At 41.6% G+C, this 19,002-nt stretch overlaps 1 protein-coding gene across 1 annotated transcript; it reads right to left on the bottom strand.

Annotated features, from left to right (window-relative positions):
- Positions 1–4,843: 4,843 nt before the first annotated feature.
- LOC114677587 (glutathione S-transferase A4-like) lies at positions 4,844–18,712 on the bottom strand. The gene is made up of 7 exons (XM_078001044.1): positions 18,626–18,712; positions 17,985–18,021; positions 16,677–16,809; positions 13,588–13,729; positions 8,817–8,951; positions 7,351–7,360; positions 4,844–5,122 (listed from the first exon to the last, which is right to left on the bottom strand). The coding sequence occupies exons 1-7, from the start codon at positions 18,710–18,712 to the stop codon at positions 5,013–5,015; spliced, it is 654 nt and encodes a 217-aa protein (XP_077857170.1). The 3' UTR covers positions 4,844–5,012.
- Positions 18,713–19,002: the final 290 nt, after the last annotated feature.

The following is a 19,002-nucleotide window of genomic DNA, read 5'->3' as shown; positions in this document are numbered from 1 at the left end:
TTTGCTTTTACCGCCTGGGGCCTGGCATGAGTAGGCCTGGCTTCTTGCCCTAGTTGTGGTCACGTCTCTGGGAACCTAGGTCCCCAGCTTCTCAGGGCCTCAATTTCCTCACCTGTGCAAACTAGAATGATCACATGTCTCTTGGAGGGTTATTGAAAGGATTAAATTATATAATGGATATAGAGTACCTGGAAGAGAGCCTGGACTATAGAAAGTACCCAACAAATGTTACTTTTTTCCATGACATTTGTCAAAAGCAATCTCTATGTGGTGTAATTTCAGCACGAAGGACCCTTTACTCCTGATACAACCATACCTATTTCCTGACACTTGAAATTCCTTTTAGAAAAGACAAAGTTGGTTTGTTTTTTCTTTTACAATTAAATATGGGGTACAAAGAACAAATTGTTCAGAGAGGTTCCATAAATCTGAGAACTAATCATGAAGGGGAAGAGCATTGCAGTTAAAGAAGCCAGAAAGAACAGACTCCCAGATAGCATCTCAGGCAAAGATGGCCCACATCCTGTTGGGCCATCAAGCTCAGGGACTGTGTGTCAACTCTGCAGGTCCCGAAACACAATGGGACAAACTGCTTCTGGGGATAACACAACAGGGGGAAACTTACTTCCATTATAAACACCCAAAACAGCCTTAAAGAGGAATACAATTCTATTACATGCCACAACATGGATGAACCTTGAAAACATGCAGAGTGAAATAAGCCAGACACAAAAGGACAAATATTGTATGCTTCCACTTACATGAGTTACCTACAATAGGTAAGCAAGAGAAAAATAAAATTAGCCAGGCATGGTGGCGCATGCCTCTGGTCCCAGCTACTTAGGAGATTGAGGTAGGAGGATCACATGAGCTGGGAAAGTTAAGTTGCAGTGAGCCATGACTGACCACTGCACTCCAGCCTGGGCAACAGAGCAAGATCCTGTCTCAAAAGAAAGAAAAAAAGAAATGTGACATTTGTAAAAACAAAAACAACATTGAGCTATAAATTTAAGATGTGTCCCCTTTACTGTATGTTTGTTTTACTTTGATAAAAAATTTGTCAAAAAAAATGCGTAAGTTCCAAAGTTGTTATAATTTGAAAGAAAAAAAAAAGTTCTATTCCATGCAAGGTTTTGTTTTGTTTTGAGACAGGGTCTTGCTCTGTTGTCCAGGCTGGAGAGTAGTGGCGTGGTCACACTGTGTCCCAGGCTCAAGCAATCTTCCCACCTCAGCCTCCCAAGCAGCTGGGATTACAGGCACGTGCCACTATGCCAGGCTAATTTTTGTATTTTTTAGTAGAGATGGGGTTTCACCACATTGCCCTCTCAGACTCCTGAGCTCAAGCAATCCTTCTGCTTCGGTCTCCCAAAGTGCTGGGATTACAGGAAATGGACTTAGGGGAAAAACAGATATACAATAACTCATAGTATTAAAACGGCTGCAATGGCCAGGTGCAGTGGCTCACCCCTGTAATCCCAGCACTTTGGGAGGCTGAGGTGGGCGGATCACTTGAAGTCAGGAGTTGGTGACCAGCCCGGCCAACATAGTGAAACCTCGTCTCTACTAAAAATACAAAAATTAGCCAGGCATGGCGGTGTGCACTTGTAATCCCAGCTACTCAGGAGACTGAGGCAGGAGAATTGCTAGAACCTGGGAGGCGGAGGTTGTGGTGAGCTGAGATCGTGCCACTGAGCTCCAGCCTGGGCAACAGAGAGAGGCTCCATCTCAAAACAAAACAAAACAAACAAACAAACAAACACAAAATGGCTGCAAGGACTCTGAGTGGAAACACCATTTTCAAATTTGCCACCCCTTAGAAACAGGAGAGACCTAGTCTCCCAAGCTGAACAACAGGCTGCTGCCATATATATTTTAAAACCTTGAGTCCTGACTTCTAGATCCGGGCTCTGGCCCAGCCACTCATTAACTTATGATCTTAGGCAAATTTGTCTTCTTCCTTTTGGTCTAATTTTTCCCTTCCCTAAAACCAGGATGCGATCCCCGTTGGCCACACCACACAGTAGGATCGTGGCTCATGGGGTAAGGCACTCGCTGATCCTCACTTTCCTAACTGGAAACTGGGGAGACAGTAGACCTTTGCGGTTCTGTCGGCCCCTCCTCTCTCCTCCTCTTCCTCTGGTAATACCAGCCCCACTCTTCTGAGGGACTTCTCCTGCCTCCTCCACGTGGTTACTTTTGGCTGCATAAGGACCTCCATGACAGCAGCAGGTGCACCAAGGAAGAGTGAGCCAATAACAGAACCACAAAAGGACCTCAGGCCAACACAGGTGTCAGAATGAGTTATGGGCCATCCTGATGGTCTGAATGTCCCTGAATTCACACTCATCTTTTCAAATGTGTGTATTAATAAACCCCCATCTTTGCTTGAAAGTAATAACTACAACTCCCCGCTGACCCCTGCACTCCTGATAAAGAAAATCAAAGACCAAAATCAAAGCCAAACTTCGTTCTGTCAGTTTTGCTCAGGGCTGGCAGCCAATGGAAGCAAACCATGTCTGGCTTGGTCTTAGCCTCTCCCTCTAGCCCTGTGCCAAGAAACTCATGCAGCAATCACACGTTTAAAGTTTAGAGAGGAGTCTAAAGGGAGGAGTAATTGCCAACATCAAGGGGTCATTAGGGGGGCCGCTGCTCAGGTTTGAGTTCTTTGTACACTGATGTCCAAACAATGACAAAAATAGGCTTTCATTGAAACAGGAGATATTTATAGCCACCAAGAAAAAAAAAGAAAAGAAATTTTCACTTGCCAGAGCATTAAATGGAGGACTAAGACTAGTAGCAGTGTTTCTATCCCAGTAACTTCGGGAATAAAGGACCAAGGCCCTTTTAAGCCCCCAGCCCTCCATTTTGATGAGTATGCTGAGCTAGATGCTTTCACTTGCCTTTCTCTCTCTGTCCAAAAGTAAGGCTTTCTGGTGACAGAGGGGCGCCGTAATGGGGCCTTGAATGTCTGCTGTGTGCTATCAGGGTCTCTGAGGCTCAGTTTTCCTTGGGCATCCATGGTTACCTCTACTAGTTTGGGTGAGACTCCAACCAAGAAGCTAGGGAATGGGCCCAAATAAAACCACACAGGGAAGAACGAAGAGTTGAAGACTATTACAAGAAAGACATCAACTTGTACTTATGAGATGATTGGACAAGGAAACGTGCTTCTGGCATTGACTGGTTGGCGGGCTGTGTCTGTGGTGACTTTGGGGAATTCTGTGAGAACATGCCAGCATGCCAGGTTGAGGTCAGGCCTAAGGACTTGTTTTCAAAACCTATGAAGTAGACCCGAAGGAAAACTGGCTTGGAGCATTGGGAACTCAATCACGCAGCACTTGGAGACCAAACGGAGGCATTAGAGCAAGGAGTAAAGGCCCAGACGTGGTTGTTTTGAAAGCAATTCAGAGAAAGGAGGATTTCCTTTTTCACTATATAGCCTTTTATACTGTCTGAATTATTAACCAAGGCCATGTAACTATAACAGAAAGAAATTGGGTTTACAGTTTTGAATTATTAAAAATGAATTTTTCTTTTCTGTTCAATTCCTACAAGTTCAGATCCCTGGCTTCGCTGGAGGTCAGAGGGAAAAGTCATCCCACACAGGAAGCAGGCACAGGGTTTCCAGTGAAAGCCTCTTCTCCCAATCCATGTTACTCTGTCATTTTCATCATCTGGTAGCTGGCTGGCAATGGCTTGCTCAGGGTGAGGAATGAGGAGGGATGACAAGCTGAATGCTGATATCAGGCTGGGATTTGACCACTCTGGGAGCTGGAGCTCAGGTCTACATGGACTGTGTTGCGGGGATGCTGAATGGCCCAGGTTATCAAAAAAAACCCTGTTGCTCCGTCCATCATCTGAAGACAAGAGGAAGAGTGAATGGGGAAGAAGGTAATATAGGGAATGGTTATGCCGTGTAGTGGCCCTGAGGAAATGGCATGAAGTCTGGTGGTCATTAAGTCATTTCACAAGGAAGGACATATACCTGGATACACACAATAAAGTGTGCAACCTGGGACGGAATGTCCCAACAGGAGTTGGAAGCTGGTAGAGTTGTGTGCCCCAAACCATGTGGCAGACCAGAGACCTTGCTTCAGACCAGAGGCCACCAGGAACTACAATTGTGCCTACAACATCATCCTGAATAGATGCTCTGTGACTAAGTCAGCTCTTCCATCTCCCATCAAACAAGCCCCAATATAAGGCTGAGCTCCAAATTTTACAGTTTGGAACATAATAGGTACCGTTAAAGAAAGTGTATCAGAGTTCGAGGCTGCAGTGAGCTATGTTTGCACCACCGCACCCCAGCCTGGGTGACAGAGGACCCTGTATCTTAAAAAAAAAAAAAAAAATGTATCCAGGCTGGGGAGTCTTTTGCTCAGCTTGTATAAGTAGTATTTGTCAGTTATAGTATTATATCTTAATCTCAGTGCTGCTTGGAATCGTTTCATCACAGCAAAACTCACTCTCGGGTGGCTCTGTTAGGTGGAAGAGTGTTGTCTAAATATCCAACTTTTTTTCAGGGTTTCAGAATGAACATTTTCTGTTCCCCACACGTCCCTGTAAGATTTACTAGCATCAGCCAATGTCTAACTCCTAATTTGTCATTTGCCACTTTTTTTCTTATCCCAAGTAATCAGCAATTAGAGTGGGTGTTGGAGAGATCCTTCCCCCCCAAATTGCAGGGCCCTCTTCCCTCAATGGTCCCAATCTTGATGCAGACAGAACAGGGTTGTATGTGGACCCCTGCCCTACATATATCTGGCTCCTATTTATTTATTTCATAAAAGTTGTAGACTATCATCCATAACTGACAAGCTTTAAAAAGCCACACACATCCGAATGGTTTTATACTACATTTAATCAGCATTGCTGTTAATGGCAGCATTGTTTGGTTCTTTTCAGACACTTTACTCCTGGGATCTACAGTTCGCTTCTATTATCCTCTGCAGACAGCACATGCTGGTGCTGCGACTGTATCATAACGTTTGCCATCACGCAACCTGCTGCCATTAGAGCAGCACTATGTTCCTGACACAGTCAACGTAGTGGGTATCAGGGGGTGGTTTCCTCTGACTCCCAGGCTGCAGGAACTTCTTAATTGTAGGGATGTTGCTGATTTCTTGTTTTAAAAGCCTGAAATGAGAAACAGTAAAATCAGGGCCTTAATAGCAGTCACAACCTTTAAGAAAAATCTCAACTTTGTCATCAGTGAAGGGTGCTTAGACCTCAGTTTATGGAGTCCAGTGTGTTGAATCTGCATTAATCCCTCAAAAAGTCTTTGCTGGATATTTCTGAAATGGATAATAATACAACTGCTGACATGTTTAGCATGAGTTATTTTATCTATTAAAAAGTCACAATCAGGCAGTGCATACCCCTAAAATATTCATATTCTTTTTTTTTCTTTTGAGATGGAGTTTTACTCTGTTGCCTAGGCTGGCATGCAGTGGCACAATCTTGGCTCACTGCAACCTCTATCTCTTGGGTTCAAGCAATTCTCCCACCTCAGCCTCCCAAGTAGCTGGGATTACAGGCACACATCACCACACCTGGCTAATTTTTGTATTTTTAGTAGAGACAGGGTCTCACCATGTTGGCCAAGCTAGTCTTGAACTCCTGACCTCTAGTGATCCACCCGCCTCAGCATCCCAAAGTGCTGGGATTACAGGCATGAGCCACCACATCTGGTCACATTCATATTCTTGACCTATCAATTCTTGTTTTAGGAATTATTATAAAGGAATAAGTATGGGTGTGAGCAAAGAAATAGCTATAAGAGGCCCAGTGTGGTGGCTCACACCTGTAATCCTAGTACTTTGGGAGGCTGAGGTGGGAGAATTGTTTGAGCTCAGTAGTTCAAGACCAGCCCAGACAACAGAGTGAGACCCCCATCTCTATAAAAACTTTTTTTGAATAAAAGAAATAGCTGTAAGAATGTTAACAGGGGCCAGGTGCGGTGGCTCTCACCTGTAATCCCAGCACTTTGGAGGTTAAGGTAGATGGATCATGAGGTCAGGAGTTTGAGACCAGCCTGGCCAACATGGTGAAACCCTGTCTCTACTAAAAATACAAAAATTAGCCGGGCGTGGTGGCACGAGCCTCTAATCCCAGCTACTCAGCAAGCTGAGGCAGGAGAATCGCTTGAACCCGGGAGACAGAGATTACAGGGAGCCGAGATTGCGCCACTGCACTCCAGCCTGGGCGACAGAGCAAGACTCTGTCCCCCACCAAAAAATGTAAAAAAAGAATGTTAACATGGTAAAAATTGGAAAGAACCTGTTTCTAGGAAAAGGAGACTGGTTATGTAAATTATGATACTCTACAAGGAGTATAAACTAGTAATTTAAAATGTTCTTATGTAATAGGAAAGAGGAAGGTCCTTGAGCCCAGGGCAGAACAGAATATACACTATTTTCTGTTTTGTGCAAGAAAGTTGAGAGTTGCAAAGAATATGACTATATATTCTAATTTGCTTTTATCTGCATAAATAGGAACACTGGAAGTATACATAGGATGCCAATAAAGTGATTATGGGAGCAGGGTGGTGGGAGGGGAGGGGTGGGAATAAGACTTCTGAATTTATGCTCTTTTTACATAGCTCTCACTTTTTTTTTTTTTTTTTAGATGAGGTCTCACTCTGTTGCCCAGGCTGGAGTACAATGGCATGATCTTGGCTCACTACAACCTCCATCTCCCGGGTGCAAGTGATTCTCCTGCCTCAGCCTCCTTAGTAGCTGGGATTACAGGTGAACACCACCACACCTGGCTAATTTTTTATATTTTTAGAAGAGACGGGGTCTCACCATGTTGGCCAGGCTGGTCTCAAACTCCTGACCTCTAGTGATTTGCCCGCCTCAGCCTCCCAAAGTGCTGGGATTACAAGCATGAACCATCGCACTCGGCCATAGCTCTGATTTTTTTTTAAGAAGATGTGATTCTATTGATTAATGAAAATAAAATAGCATACTATTGCAAAAGAATATTTGTTGACCTGTAAACTTATTCATGATAATTGAAAAGGATGTTAAATGAAGGCCACAAAACAATCTTCAGTATGACCCTATTTGGAGGGAAAATGCAAAATAATAGGTCAGGAAATCTCATGCAGATAACATTTGGCTGGTGAGATTATAGGTCTTTTTTCTTTTCTTTTTTGAGACAGTCTTGCTCTGTAGCCCAGGCTGGAGTGCAGTGGTGCGATCTCGGCTCACTGAAACCTCCACCTCCCGGGTTCAAGCAATTCTCCTGCCTCAGCCTCCCAAGTAGCGGGATTACAGGTATGCACCACCACGCACAGCTAATTTTTATATTTTTAGTAGAGAAGGGGTTTCACCATGTTGGCCAGACTGGTCTCAAACTCCTGACCTCAGGAGCTCTGCCCGCCTCGGCCCCCTAAAATGCTGGGATTACAGGCGTGAGCCATCGCAGCCGGCCAGTCTTTTTTCTTGTCTTCTTTTGGTTTACACAAACGTCTAACATAACTATATGAACTTGCATTTCTTTTATTGTAAGAAAAATTGCTAATTCTTAAACCACAAGACCCCTGGTTGCCTATTAGATAAAATGTTTCTCAGGAATTGGAACAGAGGCCAGGTAAGGTCTGGCAGGAGGGGAATTCTGTCTGAGGGCTGGGGCAGTGCCACAGGAGACTGACAGCACCCCCTAAGCAAATGCTTTGAACAATGGAGGAACTATGTGGGAGCCCACAATCAGGGGGACTAAAAGCAGGCAGGGTCATCTGGTAGGACCTAGAGGGAGAAACAACAAAGACAGACGTGTGAGCTTTGCTTTGCCAGGAAGAAAAGTTTTAAAAGCACTAAAAACAGGAAAGTTTTTAATGTTCATGCTAAACATCATGATGTTTAGCATCATGCTAAATGTTCATGCTAGACATCAAAATAATCAATTATTTTCCCCCTTCATAAAGTTTTATTTCGTAACAGATCCTATAGATAAGCAAGAGAAAAATAACCAAAATGAATAAAAGAATGATTTTTTATTTACTTTTTTTTTTTTCAAGAGGAGTCTCGCTGGGTCCCCAGGCTGGAGTACAGTGGCACAATCTCAGCTCACTGCAACCTCCGCCTCCCGGGTTCAAGCGATTGTCCTGCCTCAGCTTCCCAAGTAGCTGGCATTACAGGCACACGCCGCCACGCCCAGTTAATTTTTGTATTTTTAGTAGAGACTGGGTTTCACCGTGTTGGCCAGGATGGTCTTGATCTATTGACCTCGCAATCCGCCTGCCTCAGCCTCCCAAAGTGTTGGGATTACAGGTGTGAGCCACCGCGCCTGGTCAGAATGATTTTTAAAACAGTGTTCTTGGGCTGGGCATGGTGGTTTATGCCTGTAATCCCAACACTTTGGTGGGCCAAGGCCAGGGGACTGCTTGAGGCCAGGTGTTTGAGGCCATCCTGGGTAACACAGAGAAACCCCCATCTCTACAAAAAAAAAAAGAAAAAAAGTTAGCCAGGTGTGGTGGTACACACCTGTGGTACCAGCTACTCTGGAGGATGAGGTGGGAGGATCGCTTGAGTCCAAGAGGTCAAGTCTGCAGTGAGCCATGATCATGCCACTGCACTCCAACCTGGGCAACAGAGTGAGACCTTGTCTCAAAAAACAAACAAAAACAACAATAACAACAACAACAAAACCCCACCACACACACAAACACACACACACACACACACACACACACACACACACACACACACACACACCAGTGTTCTTAAGTTTCTTTTGAGATTGGCCTAGAGGCATATTTTGCTTCAGTCTTTGTTCATTTTTTTCTGGGCTTTGTGTGGATGTTAATACACTACCTTTAGTAGAGGGAAGTCAGAAAGAACAGAAGCATTGAGTTCTTCCACCATTAAAATAGCTTCTAACAGCTGTATGTCTGCCCGGCTGAATTTGTTGCCAACAAGAAAATCCTCTCCATGGTCATTCAAAATCTACAGAAAGAAAAAAAATAAAGAATATCAAATGAGAGTAAAAACCATTTTGCATGTCTAAATACTTAACAAGAGCATGAAGCCTTTGTTCTGATTAGATTTAATAAAGAATCTTAACAACAACAACAAAAAATCTCCAGGGCTGGTAAGAATAGGATGAAACCAACACTCTAACACATGTTGTAAACTGGCACAATTTTGGTGGGGGTAATTTGTCAGTGATTATCAAGGCCTTTTGGGTGGTGAAATGCTGGTACTGGACTCCTGTTATAAACCTGGAGGTGGCTAAGTAAAATTGTATCCACCAGTGCAGAGAGACACAAAAGTTACAACTAGCTTAAGCCTGCTGGCTATACCACCAATAGAAACAAGTGACAAATGTGATCCCAGAAGTCCAAAGCAGAGCCACGTAGAAAGCTAATTTTTCACTATCCAGTGAAGAGTGAATATTTAGAAACCTCTCAGGTGCATCTGTGAGTACCAGATGCATTAAATGTGGGTTCACTTGATAAATAAGGAGCAAAGGTAAATTCAAGTGCTATGTCTCTTCTTGTGATACATGCAAGAATAAAAATAAATGTTAGTGTGGATGGGGAAAAATCGCCAGAATCAGTGAATTCTATAGTACAAACACTTGATGAGATATATCAAATAAATGAAATGGGACTCCTGCTGAAGACAAACTCACAGCTAAAAATTACACAGCATATAAGGAAACCCAAGTCATCTATGAGACAGAGGTAACAAACTGATGAAAAAGAATTTTGAACCACAGAGCCAAAAATAAGAGTCGATTCTGTAAAGGGATAAAAATGTTTTCAAATCAAAGAGATGATAAAAAGGTGTTGTGGGTGAGCAACCACTCTCTGGGCTGGTGGCACCGGGTCAAAGAATTTACCAAGATAGTTGTAAAGAAAGGCAGATTTGTTCAAGAAAGTAGGAAACTATGTTGCGAGGAGGCAATGGGCAGGATCTGCAGAAGAGAAGCTGACTGCAAAGAAACAAAGGCTTGCTGAAGATTTTATAGATAGTGTCTATGCTGTCTGCAAAAGAGGGCTTTGTGCAGTACTGATAATGCCGTGATTGAAGTGAGCTAACGTGCAGGTGTCTGGTGATGGTTGGGCACAGAAAGATTGTGAGTTGTTTGCAATTTATTAATCTAGAATTCTATAAACATCTAAATCATTATTTTAGAGTAAAGGTAAAAATACAGATATTTTCTAGCAAAGACTGAAAGAGCTAACCACTTACAGACCTTTCCTGAAAGAACTCCAAAAAAGACGTGCTTCCCTTAGAAGGAAAAAGCACCCAGAAGAAAGGCATGAGAAGCAAGGAGCAATGGTTAGCTAAGGAATCAGTTAAATGTGTTCATAAATACACATAAGTTGTAGCTAAAAAAAAAAAAATTAGAAGAAGTTTAAAAACAAGTTGGATATAAAATATTATTTAACAAAAACAGAAACAGGAAGTTTGGAGAAAAGTTGAATCTTTGTCCTATCAAGAGAAGGACAAACATTAATAGTTTCAGAAAGAAATGTTTACCTTCTGAACCATAGAAGAAAAGCTGGAGATAAAGAAAACCAGATCATCTGCCAGGATCTAGAAAAACAAAGGAAAACTCAAAGAAAAGTTTTGTTTTTGTAAATAGAATAAATAAAGCGAAAAGGATAAATACAAATGTATTAGCAATGACAAGATATTTGCCTATAAGGCTCAAAAACATAAAGTTGGTTGATAAAAACAAGTAGTAGAACAAACTTATAGTATGATGCTATGTACATAAAAATATTTTAAGATCCACACGTGTAAATACTTTTAAAACAGCTCAAAGCCAGGTCTCTATTTTTAAAAATGAAGAGAAAGAATTTACATCAAATTTCCGATAGTGGTTGCCTCTGAGAAGGGAGAGAGGAAGGGTATAATGTTTGAGTACAGTTCAAAGGAGACTTCGGCTATCTATATACATTTGTTTTAATGAGAAAGTAAAATTCTTAAGCAAGAAAATAAAAGTACTGACATTTGTTACTGCCAATCAGCAGTTCTGATTCTGAAAATATTTTAAATACGGTTGACCCTTGAACAACACAGGTTTGAACTATACAGGTTCACTTATACATAATTTTCTTCCACTTCTGCCACCCCTGAGACAGCAAGACCAACCCCTCCTCCTTCTCCTCCTCAGCCTACTCAACGTGAAGATGATGAGGATGAAGACCTTTATGATGATCCATTTCCACTTAATGAATAGTAAATATATTTTCGCTTCGTTATGATTTTCTTAATAAAGTTTTTTTCTTTCGCTTACTTTGAATATAGTACTTAATACATATAGCTACAAAATATGTGTTAATCCACTGTTTATGTTATCAGTAAGGCTTCCATTCAACAGTAGGTTATTCATAGTTTTTGAGAGGTCAAAAGTTATATGCCCCAATTCACATGTTGATCAGGGGTTAATTGTAATGGAATACCCGGCAAAATTATCTCCTGTATAATCATAATTATCTAAAAGTCCAAAAAACAAATAAAAATGTATTTATATGGGAAAAACTAGGAAGAACCATGTAAAAATAATACTGACTGAGATATATCTTTGGGTGTGAGGATAGTAGTGGTTTCTTTCTACATTCTACAGCTCTGTGTTGTCTAATTTTTTATATAATGAACATCTACTTCTTATAAAATAATTTTTAAAACTCACCTCATTTTCAGAAATAAAATTTGATATCTAAATACAAAAACTTGGACTTAACATATTTTGAAATACAGCATCTACATTATTGAGTTGAAGTATTATGTTGAAGTACAGTATTCTTTGATTTGGAAAAAGCAGTTTAGTTATCCAGTAATAGGTGAATAAGAGAAGCAGGGTTTGTTTTCTGCTCAGTATCATTCTCTTCACTCAGAGAAAAGATCTATCCCAAAGCCCCAGAGAGATGCTTTGTTTGAAACAGCAGCCTCCAGGATATATTCTCTTGATCAGAAGGAATATCATGAAAAGATGGTTTGGCAACTAAAAAAATAACACAAGCCCAAGCCTCAATGGCAAGTAAGGGTGACGTCGCATTTTGAATAGTTCCCAGTTCTTTAACTTAACATAAGGAAATTAGTAACTTTGCATTTAAATCCAAAACACAATCAAAACTCTTCAGTACATTGTGTCTTACAGAATAGAAGTAACATAGTCCTGGCCAAAGACTAGACCCAAGTATTAAGCATCTACTTATTTCAGAAATAACAACTATGATATAAATGAATGATATCATTCCACTTTCTTAAAAGATTCTCTGGGAACAAACTATAATAGACACTAAGGTGCATTTTCAAAAACTATCATATCCAACTCCAAGTTAAATAAAATAGTCTTATAAATGAGCATTCTAAATAATCCAACATCCGATTAAGGAGGGTTATTTGGGCCAGAATGCATCACCCAGGTGCCACACTTCACTGCTGTGTGTCAATAACAGAGTTTTTGTTTTTTTTTTTGAGACAGAGTCTCACTCTGTTGCCCAGGCTGGAGTGCAATGGTGCGATCTCAGCTCACTGCAACCTCCACCTCCCGGGTTCAAGTGATTCTCCTGCCTCAGCCTCCTGAGTAGCTGGGATTACAGGAGCCCGCCACCACACCCAGCTAATTTTTTATATTTTTGGTAGAGACAGGGTTTCACCTTGTTAGCCAGGCTGGTCTCAAACTCCTGACCTCAAGTGATCCACCTGCCTCGGACTCCCAAAGTGCTGGGATTACAGGCATGAGCCACCGCACCTAGCCAATAAGAGAGAATTTGAACTGCAAGCTCTTGAGGTTGTCAAAAGAGGCCTGGAGTGATGGAGCCCCCAAAGCAGTCTCTTCCAGCTGCCAGCTGCTTTGCCTGTTTGTGCCGATGCCATACAGATATCATCATTCTTTATGACTACTATGGCATGAAAAAGTTAAGCATAAAAGAAACCAGAGCTCCTTAAAAAAATGGCCGATTGCCGGGTGCAGTGGCTCACACCTGTAATCCCAGCACTTTGGGAGGCCGAGGCGGGCAGATCATCTGAGGTTGGAAGTTTGAGACCAGGAGTTCGAGACCAAGGCCAACATGGTGAAACCCGGTCTCTACTAAAAATACAAAAATTAGCTAGGCATGGTGGTACACGCCTATAGTCCCAGCTACTAGGGAGGCTGAGGCAGGAGAATCACTTGAACCCGGGAGGCAGAGGTTGCAGTGAGCCGAGATCACGCTACTGCACTCCAGCCTGGGTGACAAAGTGAGATTCTGTCTTAAAAAAAAAAAAAAAAAAGAGAGAGAGAGAGAGAGTTTGTCTTTTGATTGAGGCATAATTAGCCTCTAGTATTAGACCTAAAAAAAAAAAAAAACCTGATAGTATTCACGGTGGTCACACCTTAGGCTGATGTCTTATTTTAAAAGACAGAACAGAAATGCTGTATGCTTTCATTGTACTTGGTATATTCCAACTCCGTTTCATTGGAGGTTCCATAATTTTACCTGTAATTTGTTCTGGATCCTTTTTAAAGTTTTGATCCAAAGGCAGTAAAGCTCTAACATGGCCTCTGTGTCTCTTTTCAGATATTCACTCTTGAAATATTCTCAGAAACAAAATGTAAAAGCCCTGGATACCTGAAGCCTACCTTTTCAAAGGCAGGCAAGTACCGGGTTTTAGCTTTCTGCATGATGGAAGCAAGCGTCTCCTGTTTTTCCTCAGGGAATTTGAAGGGGGCCATAATTATCATCATCATCAGGACCTGGGTGCCATCAATGTACATGTTGATCCTGACAAAACAACCATTTGACCATCAAGGAGGTTTTGAGCGTAGGGTTCTTACTCCAACACTTCTCTGGTATAAATGGATGCAGGAGCAAATAATGTTTATTTTTCCTCTTAAGCTTCCACTCTCGTGAATGATTTCTAGCACCAGAACCAGCCAAGTGCCCAGGATATAGTAGAGTCTCTGGAAATGTTTATTGAATAAAAGGATGTATGAAAGAATTCACGAATGCCCTTAAGTTGAAATCTACCATAAACAAATAATTGATTATTATGGCTTTAAAAACTAAACTCAATGAAGTTTATTAAAACTACAAAACAATTAGTACCAGAACATTTTCACTTATTTAGAGAAGATAGATAATTTAACAGGTCTTCTGTTGACCTGGCAACTGAGAAAGAAATGTTTAATTTCCTTTAAAGTTTTCCTTTCATTGCCAAGCACTAAATAAATAAACAAACCATAGTATCTCTATTGCTGTTATTTACTGGCCTATTATACGTTCATGCTGTGCTAGTTATCTCTTCAAGAGTGTCTTTGTATTCCCCATTATATGCTAATTGCTTAATGAATTTGTTTTAATGGTCTTTTGTAGTCTTTTTCTTTTTAACAGCATATAAAGAATAATGGAGTCAGGCTTAGTGGCACATCTATGGCCCAACTATGCCGGAGGATGAGACGGGAGGATTGCTTGAGCCCAGCAGTTTGGGTCTGGCCTGGGCAACATAGTGAGATGCCATCTCTTAAAAATTTAAAAAAAAAAAAAAAAAAAAAAAGGCCTGGCATGGTGGCTCACACCTATAATCCCAGCACTTTGGGAGGCCAAGGTAGGCAGATCACTTGAGGCCAGGAGTTTGAGACCAGCCTGACCAACATGGTGAAACCTATCTCTACTAAATATACAAAAGTCAGCAGGGTGTGGTGGCACGTGCCTATAGTCTCAGCTGTTTGGGAGGCTGAGGCAGGAGAATCACTTGAACTCAGGAGGCAGAGGTTGCAGTGAGCCGAGATCACACTAGTACACTGCAGCCTGGGCAACAGAGCATGACTCCATCTCAAAAAAAAAAAAAAAAAAAAAAAAAAAAAGAATGAATGAAAAAGAAAAAGAAAAAATTTAATAATATACTTTCATTGTCCTGTTTGAATTACAAATAACGTTTCTTTCATGTTAGTGTCACCTAGTCCACTTGCTTTAGTTTACTGTAGTTTATGGCTAACCCAAAGAAAAAGAATATTAACAACACCATCTATAGCTCAGGGCTTGTCTTAGAAAAAACGAGATTTTTAAAGACCAATTAAAAACTTTGCATCAAAACAATAAGAAGCAGAGTGCATTTGCATATTTGTACTTATTTACAAAAGTATCATGTTCACATACTGTTTGACATTGCTTCTCCTGCCATATACCTTCGGAATTACAGGTTGGAATGACTAAGCCTGTTTTAAAGATGAAGATATGGGAAAGTTGGCATGGGCTGCTACTTTTTGTGGGCCTTGCTCATTCCTGTGTTGTTCTTTCTCCTTTTTCTGAACAATTGAGCCCTGGTCTTTCTCCCACTGCGTCTTCTGTGTATACTGACCTTGCGCACTGTGTCCATGCTTATAGTGATGACTGTTTAGGGACCTCTGAACAGGCCCCATGACCCCAAATCCAGGTAAGATTTTATAGTTGCAAGTACTTGTTTTGTCTTAAGTCTAGTTATTTCTTATGAAACTAAACTATCCCCGTGAATAATTACCCAATCATTTTCTGCCAGGCCTAGCACAATGCCCAGCGTAGCATAGATGTCTGTGGTATACAGAGGCCAAAAAATGGCCAAAAAACTTCACCCTCCTGTATTTGTGATGAAACTTGGCAGCTCCTCCCATCAATAGATGGGGTCTATTTCCCAGTCTATCTGTGGCTTCCTTTAATGAGTGGAATGAGGTAGAAATGATGAGGTGCCAATTCTGAACCCAGAACTTAGGAGGCCAGTATGCTTTCACTGTCGCTCTCAGAACTCTGCCTCGCTGCCATGAGAACAAGCTCAGGATGAGAGGATGAGAGACACATGGTCCATTCGTATCCCAACTGATAGTCAGCCAACACCCATGACCAGAGCCTGGCTAACTACAGACATCAGTGAGTGCAGTCTAGCTAAGTCAAGCTTGACTCACATAGGCCACCCAGATACTTGCTCACCCATAGACAGGTAAGCAATAACAAATGCTTGCTGATTTAAGTCAATGTGTTTCAGGTTTGTTTTAGAGTTTTCAAGATACGTTTTAGAGCATTATTTATAGTCAATAGATCATTGATACAATGCTCAGTATGTGTGATAAATCAGTCATTTCTACCTTCATGTAGAATAACTTACCAGTTTATTTTCTAAGAACATATTTTGTTAGGAGTGGGGAGAGAATATGAGAATGTTGAATGCAACATTCAGTGCACTATCAGTAGTACACAGAAAAGGGGGATGTGGAGTACTTATTAAGAATAAGTACAAGGTGGCTGGGCACGGTGGCTCATGCCTATAATCCCAGCACTTTGGGAGACCAAAGCAAGTGGATCACTTGAGGCCAGGAGTTCGAAACCAGCCTGGCCAACATGGCATAACCCTGTCTCTACTAAAAATACAAAAATTAGCTGGGCATGGTGGTGCATGCCTATGGTCCCAGCTACTCAGGAGGCTGAGGCATGAGAATTGCTTGAACCCAGGAGGCGGTAGTTGCAGTGAGCTGCGATCATGCCACTGCACTCCAGCCTGGCAACAGAGTGAGACCTGTCTCAAAAGAAGAAAAAAGTATAAGTACAAGGCATGCCAGGTCTAGCAAGTCATTTCCCCTTTGTCCCATTTGTCTTTTTTGTCTCAATCCAGGCTGAAAGGTACACCTGAACCAGGTCTCAGTTGGTGGAGAACTGAAGAAGTTTGACTAAGAATCAAGTAGAGTAATGAACACTATAGTACCTGACTCTTTCCTTCAGGTCCTTCCCATAGAAGTTGTCCTTCGCAGCAAGATAGCTGAGGATGGCTCTAGTCTGTGTCAGCACCATTCCATCCATTTCAACCAAAGGCACTTGGCCGAAAAGCAAGCGTCCATCTGTGGTTTGAGCAAAGAGGGGTTAAGATACCCTTATTCAGTAGTTGCAGTAAATCTAAGGATGGTTCACTTCTAATTTCTCTCTGTGATTTTTAGGTTCTATCCAAAGTGATGAATTAAAGACCCCAGTTGTTGAGGAAATGGCTACCATTTGCTTCATGTAAAATCTGAGATTCATTTGGCAGTCTCATGCATTTTTGTGTGTTGGTTAACGTGATTATTTACGATTTTCTGCATTACTGTAAATATGTTATAGTATAAGTGCTTCTGATTCTCAAAGTTTAGGGTGTTGGCTGGGTGCAGTGGCTCATGCCTGTAATCGCAGCACTTTGGGAGGCTGAGGTGGACGGATCACTTGAGGTCAGGAGTTTGAGACGAGTCTGGCCAACATGGCGGGGGGGGTGGGAGGTGGGGGGAGTGGGGATGTGGGGATTCTTAAAGGATTCTTCAGTGAGATGGGAAGAATTAAACCAATTATTGCGGACACATATGATTTTCATTCTATCCTCTTAACCAAAGTCACTGTCATGACCTACTTGATAAGAGTTTCTGAAGGCTAATTGGTGTGGCCTTTGCTGACGCAAATTAAGCTGTGTATCAGGAACATGATGAACAGCCAATCAATGTTAGCAGTCATGCTATGTGCTTGCCTTTTCTAACAGTAGCCATTCTAGAGCTCTGTCTCTTTTATCAAAACAAATACTTCCCAAAGCAGGTTTCCATTTTTCTCTAATAAGATAATATTGAACAAATCTAGGCTTACCCTTCTGCAACTTTCATATTGTTCTCTTGTTTCAAGAAATTCTTCTTCAAACTAAATAAAAGATAAAGAGATATTATTCCAACTTTAAAGTCCTCAACAAAGAGATTTTGTTTTTTGTTGGTTTTTTATTTTTGCTCCCATTCCTCTTTTTCCTTTTCATCACCTAAGTTCTTCCTTCCTTCCAAACTCATGTCCTTTCTCCAACTTCCCCAGTGATTTTTCCTCTTCTTTTTCTTCTTCCTCGTCTGTTATTTTCCCTTCATATAAAGACAAGTTAAATTTATCTTTAATGCTCATGTATTCAATGAAAGGAATCCAGAGATCTTTAATCAGGTGAGATTATCATGATTTATTGATGATGTTTCTAAAGCTTTTGTGAGAAAGATTGATTTTTTTTTTGGTCCCCCCAAACCTTGAGATGTGGGTAAGCAGTGTAAGGGGAGATGTCCCTAAAAGGAAATAGAGAAAAATAAGCAAGGTAATGAGTCCTTGCTCTAGAGGAGATAGCATTCAGATAGGGAAAAGGAAGCCTACACCTGCATAAAACAATTCCAAGGCACTTGTAAAAATCTATGAAGAAGTCAGTGTGGAGGGAATTCAGAGTTAAGGAAAGATCCCATAGGGTAGATGTTTCAAGGGAGGAGTTAAAGGGGAGGCCAGACTGCAGCTGGGCCTAACATTCCAGCTGGCAGCCATGAGTACTACAGGACTAAGGTGCTGAGGCAGAGATGAAAGACCCCAGAAAATCAGCCAGTCCCAATGGAGAGAATGAGGCAGATGTGGGTCTCCTCTCTCTTCTTTGTCTTGTGATCCACAAAAATCTTTTTAGCCCCTATGAAGCTTCTGGAACACCACCTCCCCTGACAGCTCCCCAAATCCTCCCTAATCCTCCATCATCCTATGATCCCTCCCTCACCTCTTACAAAGGAAGACAATAGGAAAGGAAAATAATAGATACAGCCTGTAGGCACCATTCCGAAGCCTGAAGAGGAAAGGAGGCTACTTCATTCCCACCCAAATTACCATCCTTCCCAATCCCAGTCAGGAACCAACCTCCTCTCCAGCTGCAGCCAGCAGCCAGCGGATGGACTCCATCCTGCCCCTGCCATGAAAGTAGTAGAGCTTGGGTCTGGCTGCCATGATTCCTGGCTCAAAGTTTTCTAAAGGATATAAAAAAAATTAAACAATATACTGACAAGTCATGTGGTATTTCTTCCCTATTTATAGCAATTCCAAAACAGGTAAAACAAAACTATTGTTGAGGGATTCATACATAGGAGGTAAAACTATGAAGCAAAGCAAGAAAATAATTACCAAGGAAGCAGGATAATGGTTACTTCTAGTGAGGAGAATGGGGTTGTTATTGGGGAGGAGCACTTAAGGTTTCTGGCATGCCAACAATGTTCTATTTCTTAAGTGGAATTAGTGGT

The sequence above is a fragment of the Macaca mulatta genome, chromosome 4 (genome assembly GCF_049350105.2).
Source record: "Macaca mulatta isolate MMU2019108-1 chromosome 4, T2T-MMU8v2.0, whole genome shotgun sequence".
Taxonomy (NCBI): domain Eukaryota; kingdom Metazoa; phylum Chordata; class Mammalia; order Primates; family Cercopithecidae; genus Macaca; species Macaca mulatta.
The sequence above is the reverse complement of the archived record's forward strand: the minus strand, read 5'-3'. Positions and strand labels throughout refer to the sequence as shown.

Coding starts and splice junctions, on each gene's coding strand:
- LOC114677587 (XM_078001044.1), bottom strand. CDS start 18,712: ATGGCAGCCAGACCCAAGCTCTACTACTTTCATGGCAGGGGCAGGATG. Junction 18,022..18,625: donor TGGCTGCAGCTGGAGAGGAG/GTTGGTTCCTGA, acceptor ATTTCCTTTTAG/GGACATCTCCCCTTACACTG. Junction 8,952..13,587: donor ACTTGCCTGCCTTTGAAAAG/GTAGGCTTCAGG, acceptor TTCTTTCTGTAG/ATTTTGAATGACCATGGAGA.